Source organism: Epinephelus fuscoguttatus, linkage group LG1 (genome assembly GCF_011397635.1).
Source record: "Epinephelus fuscoguttatus linkage group LG1, E.fuscoguttatus.final_Chr_v1".
Lineage (NCBI taxonomy): Eukaryota > Metazoa > Chordata > Actinopteri > Perciformes > Serranidae > Epinephelus > Epinephelus fuscoguttatus.
Window position 1 is genome coordinate 24737753 of NC_064752.1, and position 15620 is coordinate 24753372.

Consider the following 15620-nt stretch of genomic DNA (forward strand, 5'->3'; position numbering starts at 1 on the left):
CATGCTTCACAGTGGGAACCAGGCATGTGGAATCCATCCGTTCACCTTTTCTGCGTCTCACAAAGACACGGTGGTTGGAACCAAAGATCTCAAATTTGGACTCATCAGACCAAAGCACAGATTTCCACTGGTCTAATGTCCATTCCTTGTGTTTCTTGGCCCAAACAAATCTCTTCTGCTTGTTGCCTCTCCTTAGCAGTGGTTTCCTAGCAGCTATTTGACCATGAAGGCCTGATTCGCGCAGTCTCCTCTTAACAGTTGTTCTAGAGATGGGTCTGCTGCTAGAACTCTGTGTGGCATTCATCTGGTCTCTGATCTGAGCTACTGTTAACTTGCGATTTCTGAGGCTGGTGACTCGGATGAACTTATCCTCAGAAGCAGAGGTGACTCTTGGTCTTCCTTTCCTGGGTCGGTCCTCATGTGTGCCAGTTTCGTGGGAGCGCTTGATGGTTTTTGCGACTCCACTTGGGGACACATTTAAAGTTTTTGCAATTTTCCGGACTGACTGACCTTCATTTCTTAAAGTAATGATGGCCACTCGTTTTTCTTTAGTTAGCTGATTGGTTCTTGCCATAATATGAATTTTAACAGTTGTCCAATAGGGCTGTCAGCTGTGTATTAACCTGACTTCTGCACAACACAACTGATGGTCCCAACCCCATTGATAAAGCAAGAAATTCCACTAATTAACCCTGATAAGGCACACCTGTGAAGTGGAAACCATTTCAGGTGACTACCTCTTGAAGCTCATGGAGAGAATGCCAAGAGTGTGCAAAGCAGTAATCAGAGCAAAGGGTGGCTATTTTGAAGAAACTAGAATATAAAACATGTTTTCAGTTATTTCACCTTTTTTTGTTAAGTGCATAACTCCACATGTGTTCATTCATAGTTTTGATGCCTTCAGTGAGAATCTACAATGTAAATAGTCATGAAAATAAAGAAAACGCATTGAATGAGAAGGTGTGTCCAAACTTTTGGCCTGTACTGTATTTTTTTTAAATAAAACATAACTTTTTTTTCTTATTTCAAGAGTTACTTAATACATGACAAACAGACGCTGTGTTCTAGAGTTGTCAATCATAAGAAATTACTAATACTCAATAGTGATGATGTGTTTGAACAATGAACAGGTGATTATATAAAGAAAGAGTATAGAATGCACATTACATCATCAGAAGGAGGTAGGGAGGCTACAGTATCATTTGTCTCCAGTCTCTTCTTTTAAAATCATTGTCAGGGATGCAACAAATCAATCTTTTGTTCAGGTAAGAGTACTATACTTTAAAGAAAAGCTACTCAAATAAAGTAATAAAATCTACTTAGACAAAAGTCAAAAGTAGGTTAATATAAATTGTGTCACGTGTCTGAGGTCATTCTAGGAGTCTTGAATGCCACAAAGTCCTCACAACTTCTCTCCTTGTTTATTCTCAAAACATAATATAATCAGGCTTTTCTGTCTCACTGCCACTCCTGAAGGTTTTCAAACATGTTGAGCTGAATGCAGTTACATCAGGGATTACTGTAAAAAGCAGCAGAAAGACCTCACACACCTCACTGAAGGCAAAAGCTCTGACGCAAACGTAGAAGTCAATGCTAGAGGATCCATCATGAGCATATTAGCATTTAGCATTAACATAGATGAAACCTTTTTCTCTCTTGTTTTTTTTTTTCTTTTCTTTTGGTTGGATTTCTTTAACCTTCATTTATTTAGGGACACAGTGAAAGGAAGCCTCTGTTTTGCAGGAATGTCCTAATCACATTCACACAATTACACATATACACATACTGAAGCTGCCTGGTATGACTACAGTCTCATCTGAGAGCCACTGAGCAGCTCCACTGGAGCGGTTGGGGTTAAGGGCCTTGCTCAAGGTCACCTCAGTGGTGCTAATGCTGCTTTGTCACTTCCCCCACTGAGATTTATCCTGACGGCCCAAGAACTGAACCGAAGACCTCCCAGCCACAAGCTAACTTCTCTAACCTTTAGGCTCTTCATTTGCCGAGACACAGTAATACTTATTACCACACTCTTCATGACATCATCCCTTATTTTATGCAATATTGAGCTTTTTTGTACTGTTCACTAATTGCTGCAAACAAGAGTTAGACTGGAGGTATTGTGTGAAGAAAACTGGATTCACAAACATATAAACTAACTGACAGTTTTGTTAAAGTGTCCCTAATTCCAGTAAGAATCAGAATATCAGTGAGAATATTATGAGTTGATATTAGGGGACCTTGACCACCAAGCAGCTGTGGGATGTAACAGAGTATATTTCCTAAGTACTGTACTTAAGTACAATTTTGAGGCACTTGTACTTCCTTGAGTATTTCCATTTTACGTTACTTTGTACTTCTACTCTACTGTATTTTACAGCTTTAGTAACTAGTTACTCTGCAGATTTACAGTAGCTTACAACATACACAAAATAAAAATATTTTAAAACTAGATTTAAGTTTGATTATATGTGCAAAGGGACTGAATATAGTTTGGTTTCTTTCAGCTGAGAACTGCAAAAAAACTACCTTTCTATCTTTGACAATTGGACAGAGGAGTTTTCATGTCTTCATTTGTCCTCTGCATCAACCTCTATTTTTACCCCAGTCTAATGTTCCTGTCAGCCTTCGACGTGTGAAATGAGTTTTAAAATACTCCACATGACTTCTGCCTTTACTCTCCAGCATTGGGTATCTATCACTTTCAGAATTGATTACTAAACGTTACGTTAAGTCTGGCATCTTTCTGCCTTTCAAATCCCTTCACCTCATTTGAACCAAAAAGCAGCCAGTGATCCTTTTGGGCACTGACTGACTGAAAATGTCATCAGTCATTTTGCCATTAACATCAAAAACTTGCCCGAGGGAATTAGTCGATGAAAGTCACTTCCTTTTTTTAGATAACTTCTCAAGACACATTTCCAGTGAATTTTCTTAAGTCATTGTTATTCTTTGTTTTTAAATCCATAATTGGCTGCTACCCCTGTAGCTGTATTACATTCAAGCTTGAAATACCACAAGGCAGCATTGCAGATGTTCAGGTCAGCTATAAATACCTTGGGGTCCTGCAGGCAAATGGGAACCATAAGGAGGCCGCAAGGAAATCAGCCACAGCCAAATACCTACACAGAGTAAAGCAGGTCCTGAAAAGTCGGCTGAACAGAAAGAGCAAAGACCGAGCCATCGACACGTATGCCCTGCTAGTCATCAGATACCCCGCTGGTAAGCTGGCCAAAAGAGGAGATAGAGGCCACTGATATCAAAACGAGGAAGCTTCTCACAATGCATGGAGGATTTCGTCACAAGTGCAGCACCCTGAGACTGTACACTAAGCGGAACGAAGTGGGCCGAGGATTGATGAGAGTCAGAGCCACTGTCCAGGATGAAACAACCAAGATCCAGGGTCAGGAAGATGGCCTCCGAAGATGAACTGCTAAGTGAATACCTCAGGGTGTAGAAAACCCTAGAATGAAGAAGAGGAGGTCGAACCATCATGGAAGGACAAGCCCCTGCACGGCATGTACTTCCCACAGATTGAACAAGTGGCTGAAATCAGGAAGTCCTAAGGCTGGACTGAAAGACAGCACAGAAGCACTAATCATGGCAGCACAGGAACAGGCACTTAGTACAAGATCAATGGAAGCAGGGGTCTACCACACCAGACAGGACTCTAGGTGCAGGCTGTGCAGAGATGCTCTGCTGCGACAGTTCAGCACATAATAGCAGGGTGTAAGATGCAGGCAGGAAGAGCGCACATGGAACGCCATAACCAAGTGGCTGGCGTAGTGTACAGGAGCATCTGCACTGAGTATGGGATGGAAGTCCCAAGGTCAGAATGAAAAACTCCTCCTAAGGTGGCTGAAAATGACAGAGCTAAGATCCTGAGGGACTTCCAGATCCAGACTGACAAACTGGTGATGGCTAACCAACCGTACATCATGTTGATGGACAAACAACAGAAGAAGGCAGTGGTGATAGATGTAGCAATCCCGAGTGTCAGCAACATCAGGAAGAAGGAACACGAGAAGCTGGAAAAATACCAAAGACTGAAAGAAGAGCCAGAAAAGATGTGGGGAGTAAAGGAAACAGTGGTGCCAGTGGGAACTGGAGCACTCGGGGCTGTGACCTCCAAACTGGGACAGTGGCTCCAGCAGATTCAGGTGCAACATTTGAGGTCTCTGTCCAGAAGAGTGCAGTCCTAGGAACAGCCAAGATACTGCGCATAACCCTCAACTTTCCAGGGCTCTGGTAGAGGACCCAAGCTCCAGGAATGTTTAAGCTTGAGGTGTTTAATATTATAGTCTGTTTTGTAAGTAGGACATCAGTTCACTGTAAAATTTAGAATATTTGAGATATTTGTCAATTACATTTCTTTTACTTGAGAGCCCCTCCATCAAAGTAAATAAATAAATAAATAAACAATGTGAATATTTGTTATCCCTGAACACAGAGTGAATGTTAATTATTTCTTCAATGCACAAAACCAGGCTGAGACATCACTTGATATATTCCTTATCTAAAATCCAGGTTGTGGTGCAGTACATTATTAAATTCACTCAGTGATGTGCACAGACCTAAAATCATCCTTACTTAGAAATAAATCTGCAGTGCACATCTGTCACCAAAAGAGGTCAGCAGAATCTTTTTTATTACAATGCAAATGGTCCAATCATCAGTGTCTCAATAAAAAAAGGAAATGTAATTAAAGTATCCACAGTGATTACAGTGCAGATATCACATAATCTACAGTACATTCTATTTTATGTTAGTGACCATTAATTATTATTTCAACTACAATGTTACATGTTGATTTGTAGAAGAGACATCATGTTAAAAATTGTATCTGTATTATATGAAATCATTTGATTTTACTTCATGCAGGACTGGCCCAGTAATTTATGGGACCCTATAACTTGCCTGATCCTGAAACATCCTTGATACCTATACCACTATAATATCTCAACACAAGCTATGCAAAGTTTGAAACACTTCTGATTATTCATCAGACCTTGGTATGATAAATAAGTCTCAAGCATGTTTATTGTGGGCTATTAGTGATGTAATGTAAATGTACACATTGTGTGAGGTGGAGCATGTCTTCAAGCAATGACATAGTTAGCCAAGTTTAACAGTATTACAAGTTCCCTTCAAGTTCCCTTCATGATTTCAAGTTAATTCATGTTGAAGGAACCAATATTAAAAAAACAACAACTTAAAGCTGCTGATGGAGGCTTTTAAAGAAGGTAATACTTCTTTTTTTGTGCAGGGAAACTATAAATAATATATATTATATTTTTCTTGGTTTGCACAGTTCGGAATACAGTTCAGTTACCATGGCAACAGAAGTAGGGTGTAATCAGTGTTTATCAAATAAATATGATTAATTACCTCACGTTATCATACACCATACATGAATTCAGAAAGAAAGAAAATTCATTAAACTCTCTGAATTTACATATATTTCTACAAAGATATAAGTTAAAGACAAAGGAGACAATGCCATTTCTGCAACTCTAATTCAATAGGTATCATATAAACCGTTGTACGTGCAGTTCCTTAAGATATCATACAAACCACTGTATGAGGAAATGTTGCATATTGACATAGTTTTCAATCAGCTACAACAGAATTCTTGAAACATAGCTCTGGCTTTTATTTTTGGTGTGCCACTCCAAGATTTTCAGTGGTCCGATCTGGCCACTCCCATGAAAAATTACAAGGGGCGCCACTGAACAACAGGAGGAAGGAAGGAACACCCAATCCTTTGATTAATTAGAAAAAATAAAACTACAAAATATGGACAGTTTTCTCTTTGGCGATGAAATGCTGAAGCAGATATTTACATCACAAGTCGTCTTGTTATTTTCTTTTTAGACTTTGTAGTGTACATCACTGCACATTCCTCATGTTTTTATTGTAGTTTTCTTTAATTCTGTTTTCAGGTATTTTGCTTTTTGCAATACTTGCTTTTATGTTGAATCATTTTCTATTTTTATGTTTATGTTACGCAAGCAAACTGCTTGTGAAAACCTACAGGGCAATAAACTGGATTCTGATTCTGACATATTTCTGATGAGGCTTTATTTAGAAAAAAAAATTTCAAAGCAATGTCTTTATGGTCACACAGTAACAGGTAAACAACAAACCATCTATTCACTCACATTCTCTCAATCATAGTACAGTTTATTGCCATGCTTATGAACAAATATAGAGGTACAGTAAAATCTCAGACTCCTCCCTGGGGAGGATATCTCCTGTCAGCCCTCCCCTCCACTGGCAGAGCCACTCTCCTTTTTTCCTGTCTTCATCAGTGGTGTTTCAACCCTGATGACAAAAGCTGCCGACACTGCGTGGAGTGGGACTTGAGATCTGTGGTTTTTAAATGTGTATGGTTATATTTGCTCCGGTAAGTTTCATTTCACTAATCTTTATTTCTCCTTCTATTTAAAGCATAGTTACATTGTATGAATGAAAATATCAAATGTGATGGTGATGTTTTTGATTTACTGATTGTTGAAATGTCTCTCAGGTTAAACATCAGTGCAGTTTGTTGATGTGAAATCAGTTTAAAGTAGTTACCACAGAGTAAATCTCGTATTCTTTACATGAATATTCTGTGTAAGAACTATAAAGGTAAAATGAGACTTCAGACTTCAAATTGAATGTGACTGTACTGCTGTGGCCACCCTCCAGCGCACAGTGAGCAGCTCCGTCAGTTGTCTTCCGACTTTTAAATTATTCAGGTTTTGTTTTCAACCCAATTATAAATCTTAATAATCAGTCCAGTAATTTATTGATGTGTATACATAATGCAGTGAGCTGCACTCACAGACATGATACTGGATCAATCAAAGATATGAATTATCAACAGATGGGGATCCTTTTATGACTTTTTTTTGTTTTGTTTTGTTTTCATAGATTTTTGCCATCTGTGCTTTTGCAACATGTGGAGGATACTATGGTCATCTCCAGGTTAAAGTGGACTGTGCCGACAGGAGGCAGAGTAACCTCAGCATCAACATTGATTTTGGCTATCCTTTCAGGTAAAGTTATTGTTTGTGCTTTTCTTTGCACGCAATCAACTTGTGAATACCTAAAGAACAATATCAACTGTCACATAATTTTTCTTTTATGACATTTAATTTAATCCTCGACAATTCCTCTTTTTACATATTTAGATTTTTATCATTTCAAAACGTGGATTAACAGACTAATTTACAAAGATGCGTTGGACTAACTAGACGTGACCAGACAATCATTTCTGCACATTTTAGGAAACTGATCTGCCAAACCAAAAAAAAGAAGCTTTAAAAGCTGCACAGTTGATCATGTTGTCAGGCTCAGCAGAGAGGAGCTGCTCTCTCTTAAAGCTCACCCAATTTAAAATCAGGAAGCTGGACAGCTGAGCAGGAAACCGGACCAATTTAACTCCAAAATGTTCCAGTGCATCATTCGGCAAAACTGCACCTGCAGTCCTATCAGTCGAGACTTAACCTCAGGTGGGCTCTTGTGATCTTACAGCACTTTATCGCAACTTGGTGTAGCTGTGGAGTGATCATTGACAAGCTGATGAGCAGAACAGAAGCTGGTGTCTTTCTTTGACCCTGTTTCATTCTGACTTCAGCAGACCTGCGTGTTCTCTGGGCGTCTGGGACTTGTGCTGGATAAAACACCACAGAGATGTTTGGAGGATGAGAGAAGAGTGACTCTGTTTGTTAGCCTTGTTGCTATTCTCAGTGAGGAAAGTGCTCATTTATAAACAGCTGTAACAGACTGTCAGCAGCTCCAGTGTGCCCAGTAGAAATATAATTCAATCACCCATTAATTCAATGAAACTGCAGTTGGATATTGCTCATTAACTCCATTCAAAAAGTCAGAATACAACACAACAGTAAAATATAAAGACACACTGTTAAACTGAATACCTCAAAGAGCAACAGACCACCGATAACATTCATGTAATCTGGATGATGAATGGTATAGTGTGTCTGTGAATGTGTACTCTCTGGTCTGGTGGTGCAGCCGTGTGGTCAACCACCCCCAAACTCTATGTCTGCCATGATGGCCAAGTGTCTAATTAACAGCTCAGCTGACTTGACACTAGTGTCTGTGTGTTACTTCAGTGGTGCCCACTCTCATGTATAAATAGCACAGTAACCCAAATTGCTGCCGACAGACCTTTATTATTTTTCAGCTCTTTTGAAATGTTTTGCTATTTCTAACATAATAAACTAAACATTTTTCACTTTACCCGGATCTATCCTGCTGAGTATTGAACATCTGGTCACAACTGACAAACCTTTAAGCCAACACTGGCCTAACTGGGGACAGCTTGTCCAACTGGGGACAAAAGGCGTTTCCTGAATTTGAGAGAAAGCTGATTTTTGGGACAGTGTTAAATTTTAGGGTTAGGTAAAGGTATGTGTGTGTGTGTGTGTGTGTGTGTGTGTGTGTATAGCCTACTACACAGTGAGGACCAAAAAACATATTTTAGCAACAGAGTGAGGACATTTTTGCAAAGTAGTTTGGACTTTTCTTTTTCAAAGGCTTGTTTGAGGGTTAAACTTGGTTTTACCGTTCATGTCAATGAATGCGGGTCCTTACAAAAATAGAAGTACAAGAATGAGTGTGTGTGTGTGTGTGTGTGTGTGTGTGTGTGTGTGTGTGTGTGCGCGCGCGTCTGATGGATAAAATGAAACAATGACTGATGTCTGAAATATTTCCAAATGCGTCTGGCAGCGTTCATTTTATAACAATGATTAAAGCAGCACAGCCAAACCTTTGCATGAAAGGGTGATGTCAGCTTTTTTAACCTGGACCCTGTTTTCCCAGGTTTTTGTGTCTGAGTGACTGATGTATAACAGTAATTAACAGAAATTAGTCCAGTATTGAGAGTTGCCTGCAATGTAACCAGATGGGGCAATTGTGCACTGTCACTATATGTCCATTGAAAGTAGCTATTTCTGCCACAAGCAGGCTCAGAATGTCATAAGTGTCTGAAGTGTCTCTTTACCTTTTGCTTTATCCAGTCTGTTTGTTATTGTGTTTAGGTCTTGTTCTGAAACCTCACAAGATGGGACTTGTTGCAGGAAGACAACGCCGGAAACTGGAGACAGAGGGAGTAGTGTGTATTATTGGAGTACAGAAAACGTAGTTTAGTGTTATTGAAAAGATTTTTAGTGTTATGGATAATTATTTAGCTGATTTTGACAATGTGGATGAGGCCTTTGAATTCTGTGTCTGCCCATATTTGAGTCAGAGTATATGTCTTTTTTCTGCTATGTCACAGCAGATTTCAGAATGAGACTACTCTTTGTCTGAGAGTTAGACACAATAACAAACAGCCTGGATTAAGTGAAAGGTAAAGAGACACCTCAGACACATAATAACGATCTGAATCTGTCTGTGGTAAAAATAACCACTTTTAATGGACAGTGACGATGCACAATTGCCCCATTTGGTTATATTGCAAGCATTATGCAGCTGCTGGCTGTAGCAGTCTCTCTCAATACTTGACCAGTTTCAGAAACTGTTGTCTCCATTAGTTTAATTTTTTTATTTGATATACTTTATTAATCCCCCTGAGGGGAAATTCAATTTTTTCACTCTGTTGTCATTAACTCACAGGTCCTGAATACACACACATGCACAAGCAGGATCTATACATGCACAAAGTGGAGAGATGTCAGAGTGAGGGGGCTGCCTTGGTCAGGCGACCCGAGCAGTTGGGGGGGTCAACTTTCAGAAAAAGAATGCTTGTTTTTTACATTTTGAGTATCAGTGGGTCAGTGCGGCTGTCTTTAACTTTGTGCAGCACTTAGTGATAAAACTGTATGAAAATTTGTATCATGATTATAGTGATCATAAATGTCACGGTGATAAATATTATCATGGTTATCAGTAATATTACAGTATTGTTAAAATGTGCTGACAAGCACTGATACACACACACACACTAAAATTATTTCACCAAGTTTTATATTCATTCATTCATTTTCTTATCCTGTTAGGGATCGCGGGGGGGCTGGAGCCTATCCCAGCTGACACTGGGTGAGAGGCGGGGTACACCCTGGACAGGTTGCCAGACTATCACAGGGCTGACACATAGAGACAGACAACCATTCACGCTCACATTCACACGGACAATTTAGAGTCACCAATTAACCTGCATGTCTTTGGACTGTGGGAGGAAGCTGGAGTACCCAGAGATCACCCACGCTGACATGGGGAAGGCATGCAAACTCCACACAGAAGGATGGAGTTTGCACCCTGGGTTTAAATGGGGAACCCTCTTGCTGTGAGGCGACAATGCTAACCACTGCACAGCTATATGAACGACCACAAATAAAATGAGCAACTCTTTGCATGAACATTAAAAGAATAACCCCTTGTGTATGTAACATATGAAAACCATATCCAATGTGCAGTAACAATAAAGGTAGCCTGGTCTTGAAACGCTTGCTCGAGTGTCTTTTGTCAGTGCACATGCGGACAAATCAAACGTTTGTCCTCATGTACACTGACTTGGCACCCCTGGTTTGTCAGCTGCACGCCCACTCAGTAAACAAGGGACTAACAAAACATGCTGCCCCTGCATCTGAGAGACTGTTGCTAACTTTGGTTGATTCTAGACAGTGAGTTTTTCACAGCGCAGTAATTTGAAACACGGCTTTAATGATCATTAAAATTTGAAATGGCGATACTAACCTCTGGAAACTTAACTGCAATTTATTGTAAAACCAGTCATGTTTCATACCTAACTGAACTGTGCTTTGATTGATTAGTTGCTAAGCATGCAAATGGCAAACTGCCCCTAAACCATTAGGTTTTGTGCTCAATTTGTTATAGTTCCGTTATAACAAGCATTTAAAAAACTGCATTTGACAAGTTGGGATAAGACTGTAATGCAGACAGCTTGTCATTCACAAAATTGACCTTTCACTAAGCTCCGCCCCTTTGTGATGGTCTGACAAGATGTTGGAGTAAGCATGGAGCCCACACTGTAACTAACTGCACTCTCTGAAGAAATATTAAAATATTTTTGGAAAAATGAAAGAGTGATTCCAGAGAGAAGCAGACAGAGGGGTCTACAGTCTGTGTTTGAAGGATATATCCAGGATGTCAAACTGACTCAGCAGCAACAACAGGTTAAAAAGACAAAGATAGTTAGAAGCTAAAGCCAAACTATAGGCTACAGATCACAGTGTAAAAGTGAACCACCACATCACTGCTGATCGACACAGAAGACAATGAATATAAAGGGAAACTTCACTGATATTGAACCAGCTGTGTGGCATCACAGTGTGTGCAGATGAGCGGTGTTTGGCTTCACCCCCGTGTCGCTGCCAGCACCTGGACCTCTGCCTCTGGATGGGCAGGGATCTCCAGGGGAAGTCAAACAACGTTCATCTGCGCACACTGTGATGACACACAGCTGGTTGAATATCAGCAAAGTTTCCCTGCTTCCCTTCACTGGTTCCTGTACAGCAGGGTCGGTCTTTGTTTCACTGTTACAATCATTAAAAAGCAAAAGCAGCATGTGTATACATTCTGTAGGCTATATCTTCAGTAGCTAGCTAGCTAACCCTACACTTTTCAGGGTTTGAATTTGGTTTTGGAACAGGGAAGAAACGTATATCTTTTTCCAACCTCTCCAGGTAACGAGTATCATTAATACACGACGTGCCCCAGGCACAACATTTAGCTCCAAATCCACAAAACCAGCCTGAAAATGAAGGAAAGCTGAAACAATTGCATTAGAGTCAATGGAGCACGGCTGTGTTGTTGTAGGACCCTGGTCTGAGCCGGCCCGATGCTATGTTATGATTGGCCAGTCTGCGTCCAGGGGTGGGACTTAGCGAAAGGTCAATTCAGAGAAGTTTAACATAAATGTGGTTTGCAGAAACGTACAATGGCAACATTAATCCCAGCAGCTGGGTTGGTATGCAGCACCAGATAAAGGTTTCTTAGCTGTGTCGATGTTTTTTGAGCTTAAACCTCCCTTTTTAACCACAGGTTTTTTAATGAAATGCTCTCAGAGTGCCAGGGAACAATGGGTATTTAAAGTAAGGTGATTTTAATAACAACCTGTATTTCTTCATTTGCTGTAATCCTCCTCTTTCTGTCTTGTAGATTACAGGAGGTGCATTTCAAAGCTCCTGTGTGTGAGTCAAAGAGGGAGGAGATTCTTTTCCTGGATGGTGACTTTTCCTCAGCTGCTCAGTTTTTCCTGACTGTGGGTGTTTTTGCTTTCCTGTACTCGCTGCTGGCCACCATCGTCTATGTCTTCTACCAGAACAAGTACCTGAAGAACAACAGAGGCCCGCTTGTGGTCAGTGAGTTCATACCTTCAATAAACACTCCTCTGTGTCCACACCTGAATTAGATACAATAATAGTGTGATAATATTTGTGTTTGTATGACATCAAACGTATTAAATTTATCGTGCTTCCTTTCTACTCTTTGTCCTGAGCAGGATTTTGTTGTCACAGTCATCTTCTCCTTCATGTGGCTGGTCAGCAGTTGCTGTTGGGCCAAAGCGCTCTCTGATATCAAGGCGGCCACAAACCCGACACATGTGCTTCTGCTCATCTCAGCCTGCAGAGCTCAGGAGAACAAATGTGCAGCCACCCAGGAGCCTCTGTGGTCACGACTTAATACATCTGCAGTAAGTATTCAGTCAACAAATGAAACACTGAAACATGAAAGCGGATAAAATTAGGCTTTCACTCCTGCTCTCCGTCCTTCCCTCAGGTCTTTGGTTTTGTAAATGTCATCCTCTGGGTCGGGAATATTTGGTTTGTCTTTAAAGAGACAGGCTGGTATAAGACAGGTCAGAGATATCCAACCAGGAGTGCTTCTGGGAAACGTGCCAGTGGAATGCGGCAGCGGCTCTACAGCGAGAGCAGCTTCGAGCAGCCGGAGGAGAGTTTTGGTCCACAGCCCTCCAGACAAAACAGTTTCAATCAGCAGGTCAGCAGACAGAGCAGCATCAACCAGTCACAAGTAAGCTTGAGCTTACCGCACGCGTATCTCGGTAAGCCGGTGATTTATGAGAATAAAGTTGTTTCTCAAGGGCCGATGATATTTGTCAATGAGATGTGAAGCTGCTGTTGGTGTAATGCTGTACATCGTGAAGGAGATGTGATCATTATTACCTTAAAGGAGCTGTAAGCAATACTCAGAGCATTTATACAGCAAACCACTGTTTACTGATATAGTGGAGCAATGACATGCTAAAAGTCACATTCGCTCTGTGTGTGTTGTAATCTGAGCTTCTCAGTTCTTTGTTGTGGTAGCTGGACCAGCTTTGCGTGCAGTTAGTGCATGTGAGTCCTGTGTGTGCACCCCGCTGCCTAGCTAAGTGCCACCGCTCTGCTTTGCCCATATATGGCGGCTAGTGCTGATTTTGGGATGGTGCTATCACAGAAGCACAGCTCCAACCCTGAGGCTCCTTTAAGATAAAATGAAAACACTGATGATATCTTTTTGTCAAGTATGGTGTTCATAATGTGATATGATTTTTTTATTATAATTTTTTAATGATGTACTTGGAGTTGAGCATTTCCCCAGTGACACACGTTGTGGAAAATGATGATGATGAAATGATGAAATGTGAAGTCATTAGACATTTGTTTATTTGTTTGTTTGTTTGTTTGTTTGTTTTTTTACCATAAAACTTCATTTAATAGCCCGGGCTATTATTTCCTTAAATCACTGAACTCAACAGGCCTATATTTGGGACAGGCCTTTAATTCCTTTCACACAAAACTGTTGCTCAGCAAAGACATTTCATTCAAACCAGTATGAATATTACTTGTGTAAAAATTAGGCTCCAGATAATATATCAATTACAAATCATTCATTTGATCTAGCTCCAACAGACAGCTCATCAGAGAGTTACGACACTCAAGGAATATGAATAACTTGCAGGGTAATCGAGGAATGGACACATAATTTGAGGTAGCCAATAACGTGGTTTTATATGTCTGAAGAACTTCTATAAAAAAAAAAAAATGAAGTGCTAGGCAACCAGACCAGGCCTCTAATTGAGACAGGCCTTTATTTGTCAAAATGTGTAGCCACACCGGACTAGTGAAAGGTACTGGGCATTTAATTTAATACTACTACTAATAATAATGATAATTATAATAATAATATTAATAAATAATAAGAAGAAGACGAAGAAGAAGATGTAATATATATGGTCATCTAGAGCCTATAACATAACTGCCAACTTTAGTCTTAGAAAGCTTATAACATAGGGGAGCACGGGGCACAACATAACGCAGGCTAAATTGTAACATGGACATTTTATGTAGTAACACAGGGTCGATCCTTTCGTGCTTCTGGCCAGTTGACCACAAACCACCAAACGGTGACCCAGAGACTGGACGTGTTTCAGCTGAGTTCAGTGACAAAGAGTGTTTTCAGCCACTCTCCAACCACTGAATTGGTGAATAATAGAGATTATATTTACTGTAAGTGTGGTGTAATACAAAGCATTCATAATTATCTTATGTTCCTATGTTAAGTAAAGGATTTACAGTACTCAGAGGCTTGTGGTAGCACCTGTTCTGCAGGTATAGGCAGGTAAATTGACCCGTGGTGATGTGCCTTAGTTCTTTTAGGTACATGGAAGATAGTGATGATTTTAGATTTTGTGCTCATAAATATTTCCCTGTTTGAATGTCTTATTTATCGTGACCACTACTGGATTGCTCTCAGTGTTTTTGACAATATATTTTTTCTTTTTAACTCTTCATCCCCACAAACCCATAAAATAAAATGTTTCTCTTGACTTATCAGTCATATGTTATATTTTCACCTTTTTTGCTGTTTTTGTCAAAAGGGTTTTTTTTGTTACACATTGTACTCCACATTTTGCCCTATACTATGATTGATGAAAAACATGCAGTACTAGTGTCAGCTCAGAAATGTATCTAACCAGTGTGAGTTCTCTCTATAAATATTTAATGTTTGATTGTATCATTTATTCCCTTTGTCATTACTGGTGGATTTCAATGTGACACTCCAATGTTTTTTTTCCTGTCTTTTTAAAATGAATTTCAAATGGTAATGAATACTGTTTCAGTGGATCTTTGCTACTTTAATTATTTTTTAATTATTTGTGTGTATTTGCGTGTAAATACATGTTTATTCACGTTTTATGTGTATTTGAACTAAAGAATTATCTTCTTAAAGAATATGTTGCATACTAAAGTAACTACGACACATAATTTGAATGTGAAACATGTTGAAGTGCTCATATTGCTCTTATACCTTTATAGTCACAGTCCTCTGCACTATAATTGTCACTCAAATTACACTTTCACAAAGAAATATGATGTCTTTAACGTACAGTTCAAACTGTGTACAGTGACTGTGATGTGTGTGTTTTGTGCTTCAGAATATAATAAGTCTATAAGTTCATGTCAGACATTAAATTTAGTTTGTTGTTTAACGTCAAGTGTGTCTGAAGTGTTGCTCTGGTTTCCAGTAACTGATATCAAAGTGAGTGTATCCACTGTGGAGCAGTTGTTGCCATGGTTTCTCTTATACCAGCCTCTTCATTTCCATGGAAAAGGGAACAGAGCAGAGGAGTGAGGAAATACTGAGAAAGA

The 15620-nt window shown here is 39.8% G+C and overlaps 1 protein-coding gene across 1 annotated transcript; it reads left to right on the plus strand.

Moving 5' to 3' along the window:
- Positions 1-6324: 6324 nt before the first annotated feature.
- LOC125896653 (synaptoporin-like) lies at positions 6325-15063 on the plus strand. The gene is made up of 5 exons (XM_049589404.1): positions 6325-6403; positions 6916-7040; positions 12130-12328; positions 12473-12664; positions 12751-15063. The coding sequence occupies exons 1-5, from the start codon at positions 6380-6382 to the stop codon at positions 13099-13101; spliced, it is 891 nt and encodes a 296-aa protein (XP_049445361.1). The 5' UTR covers positions 6325-6379; the 3' UTR covers positions 13102-15063.
- Positions 15064-15620: the final 557 nt, after the last annotated feature.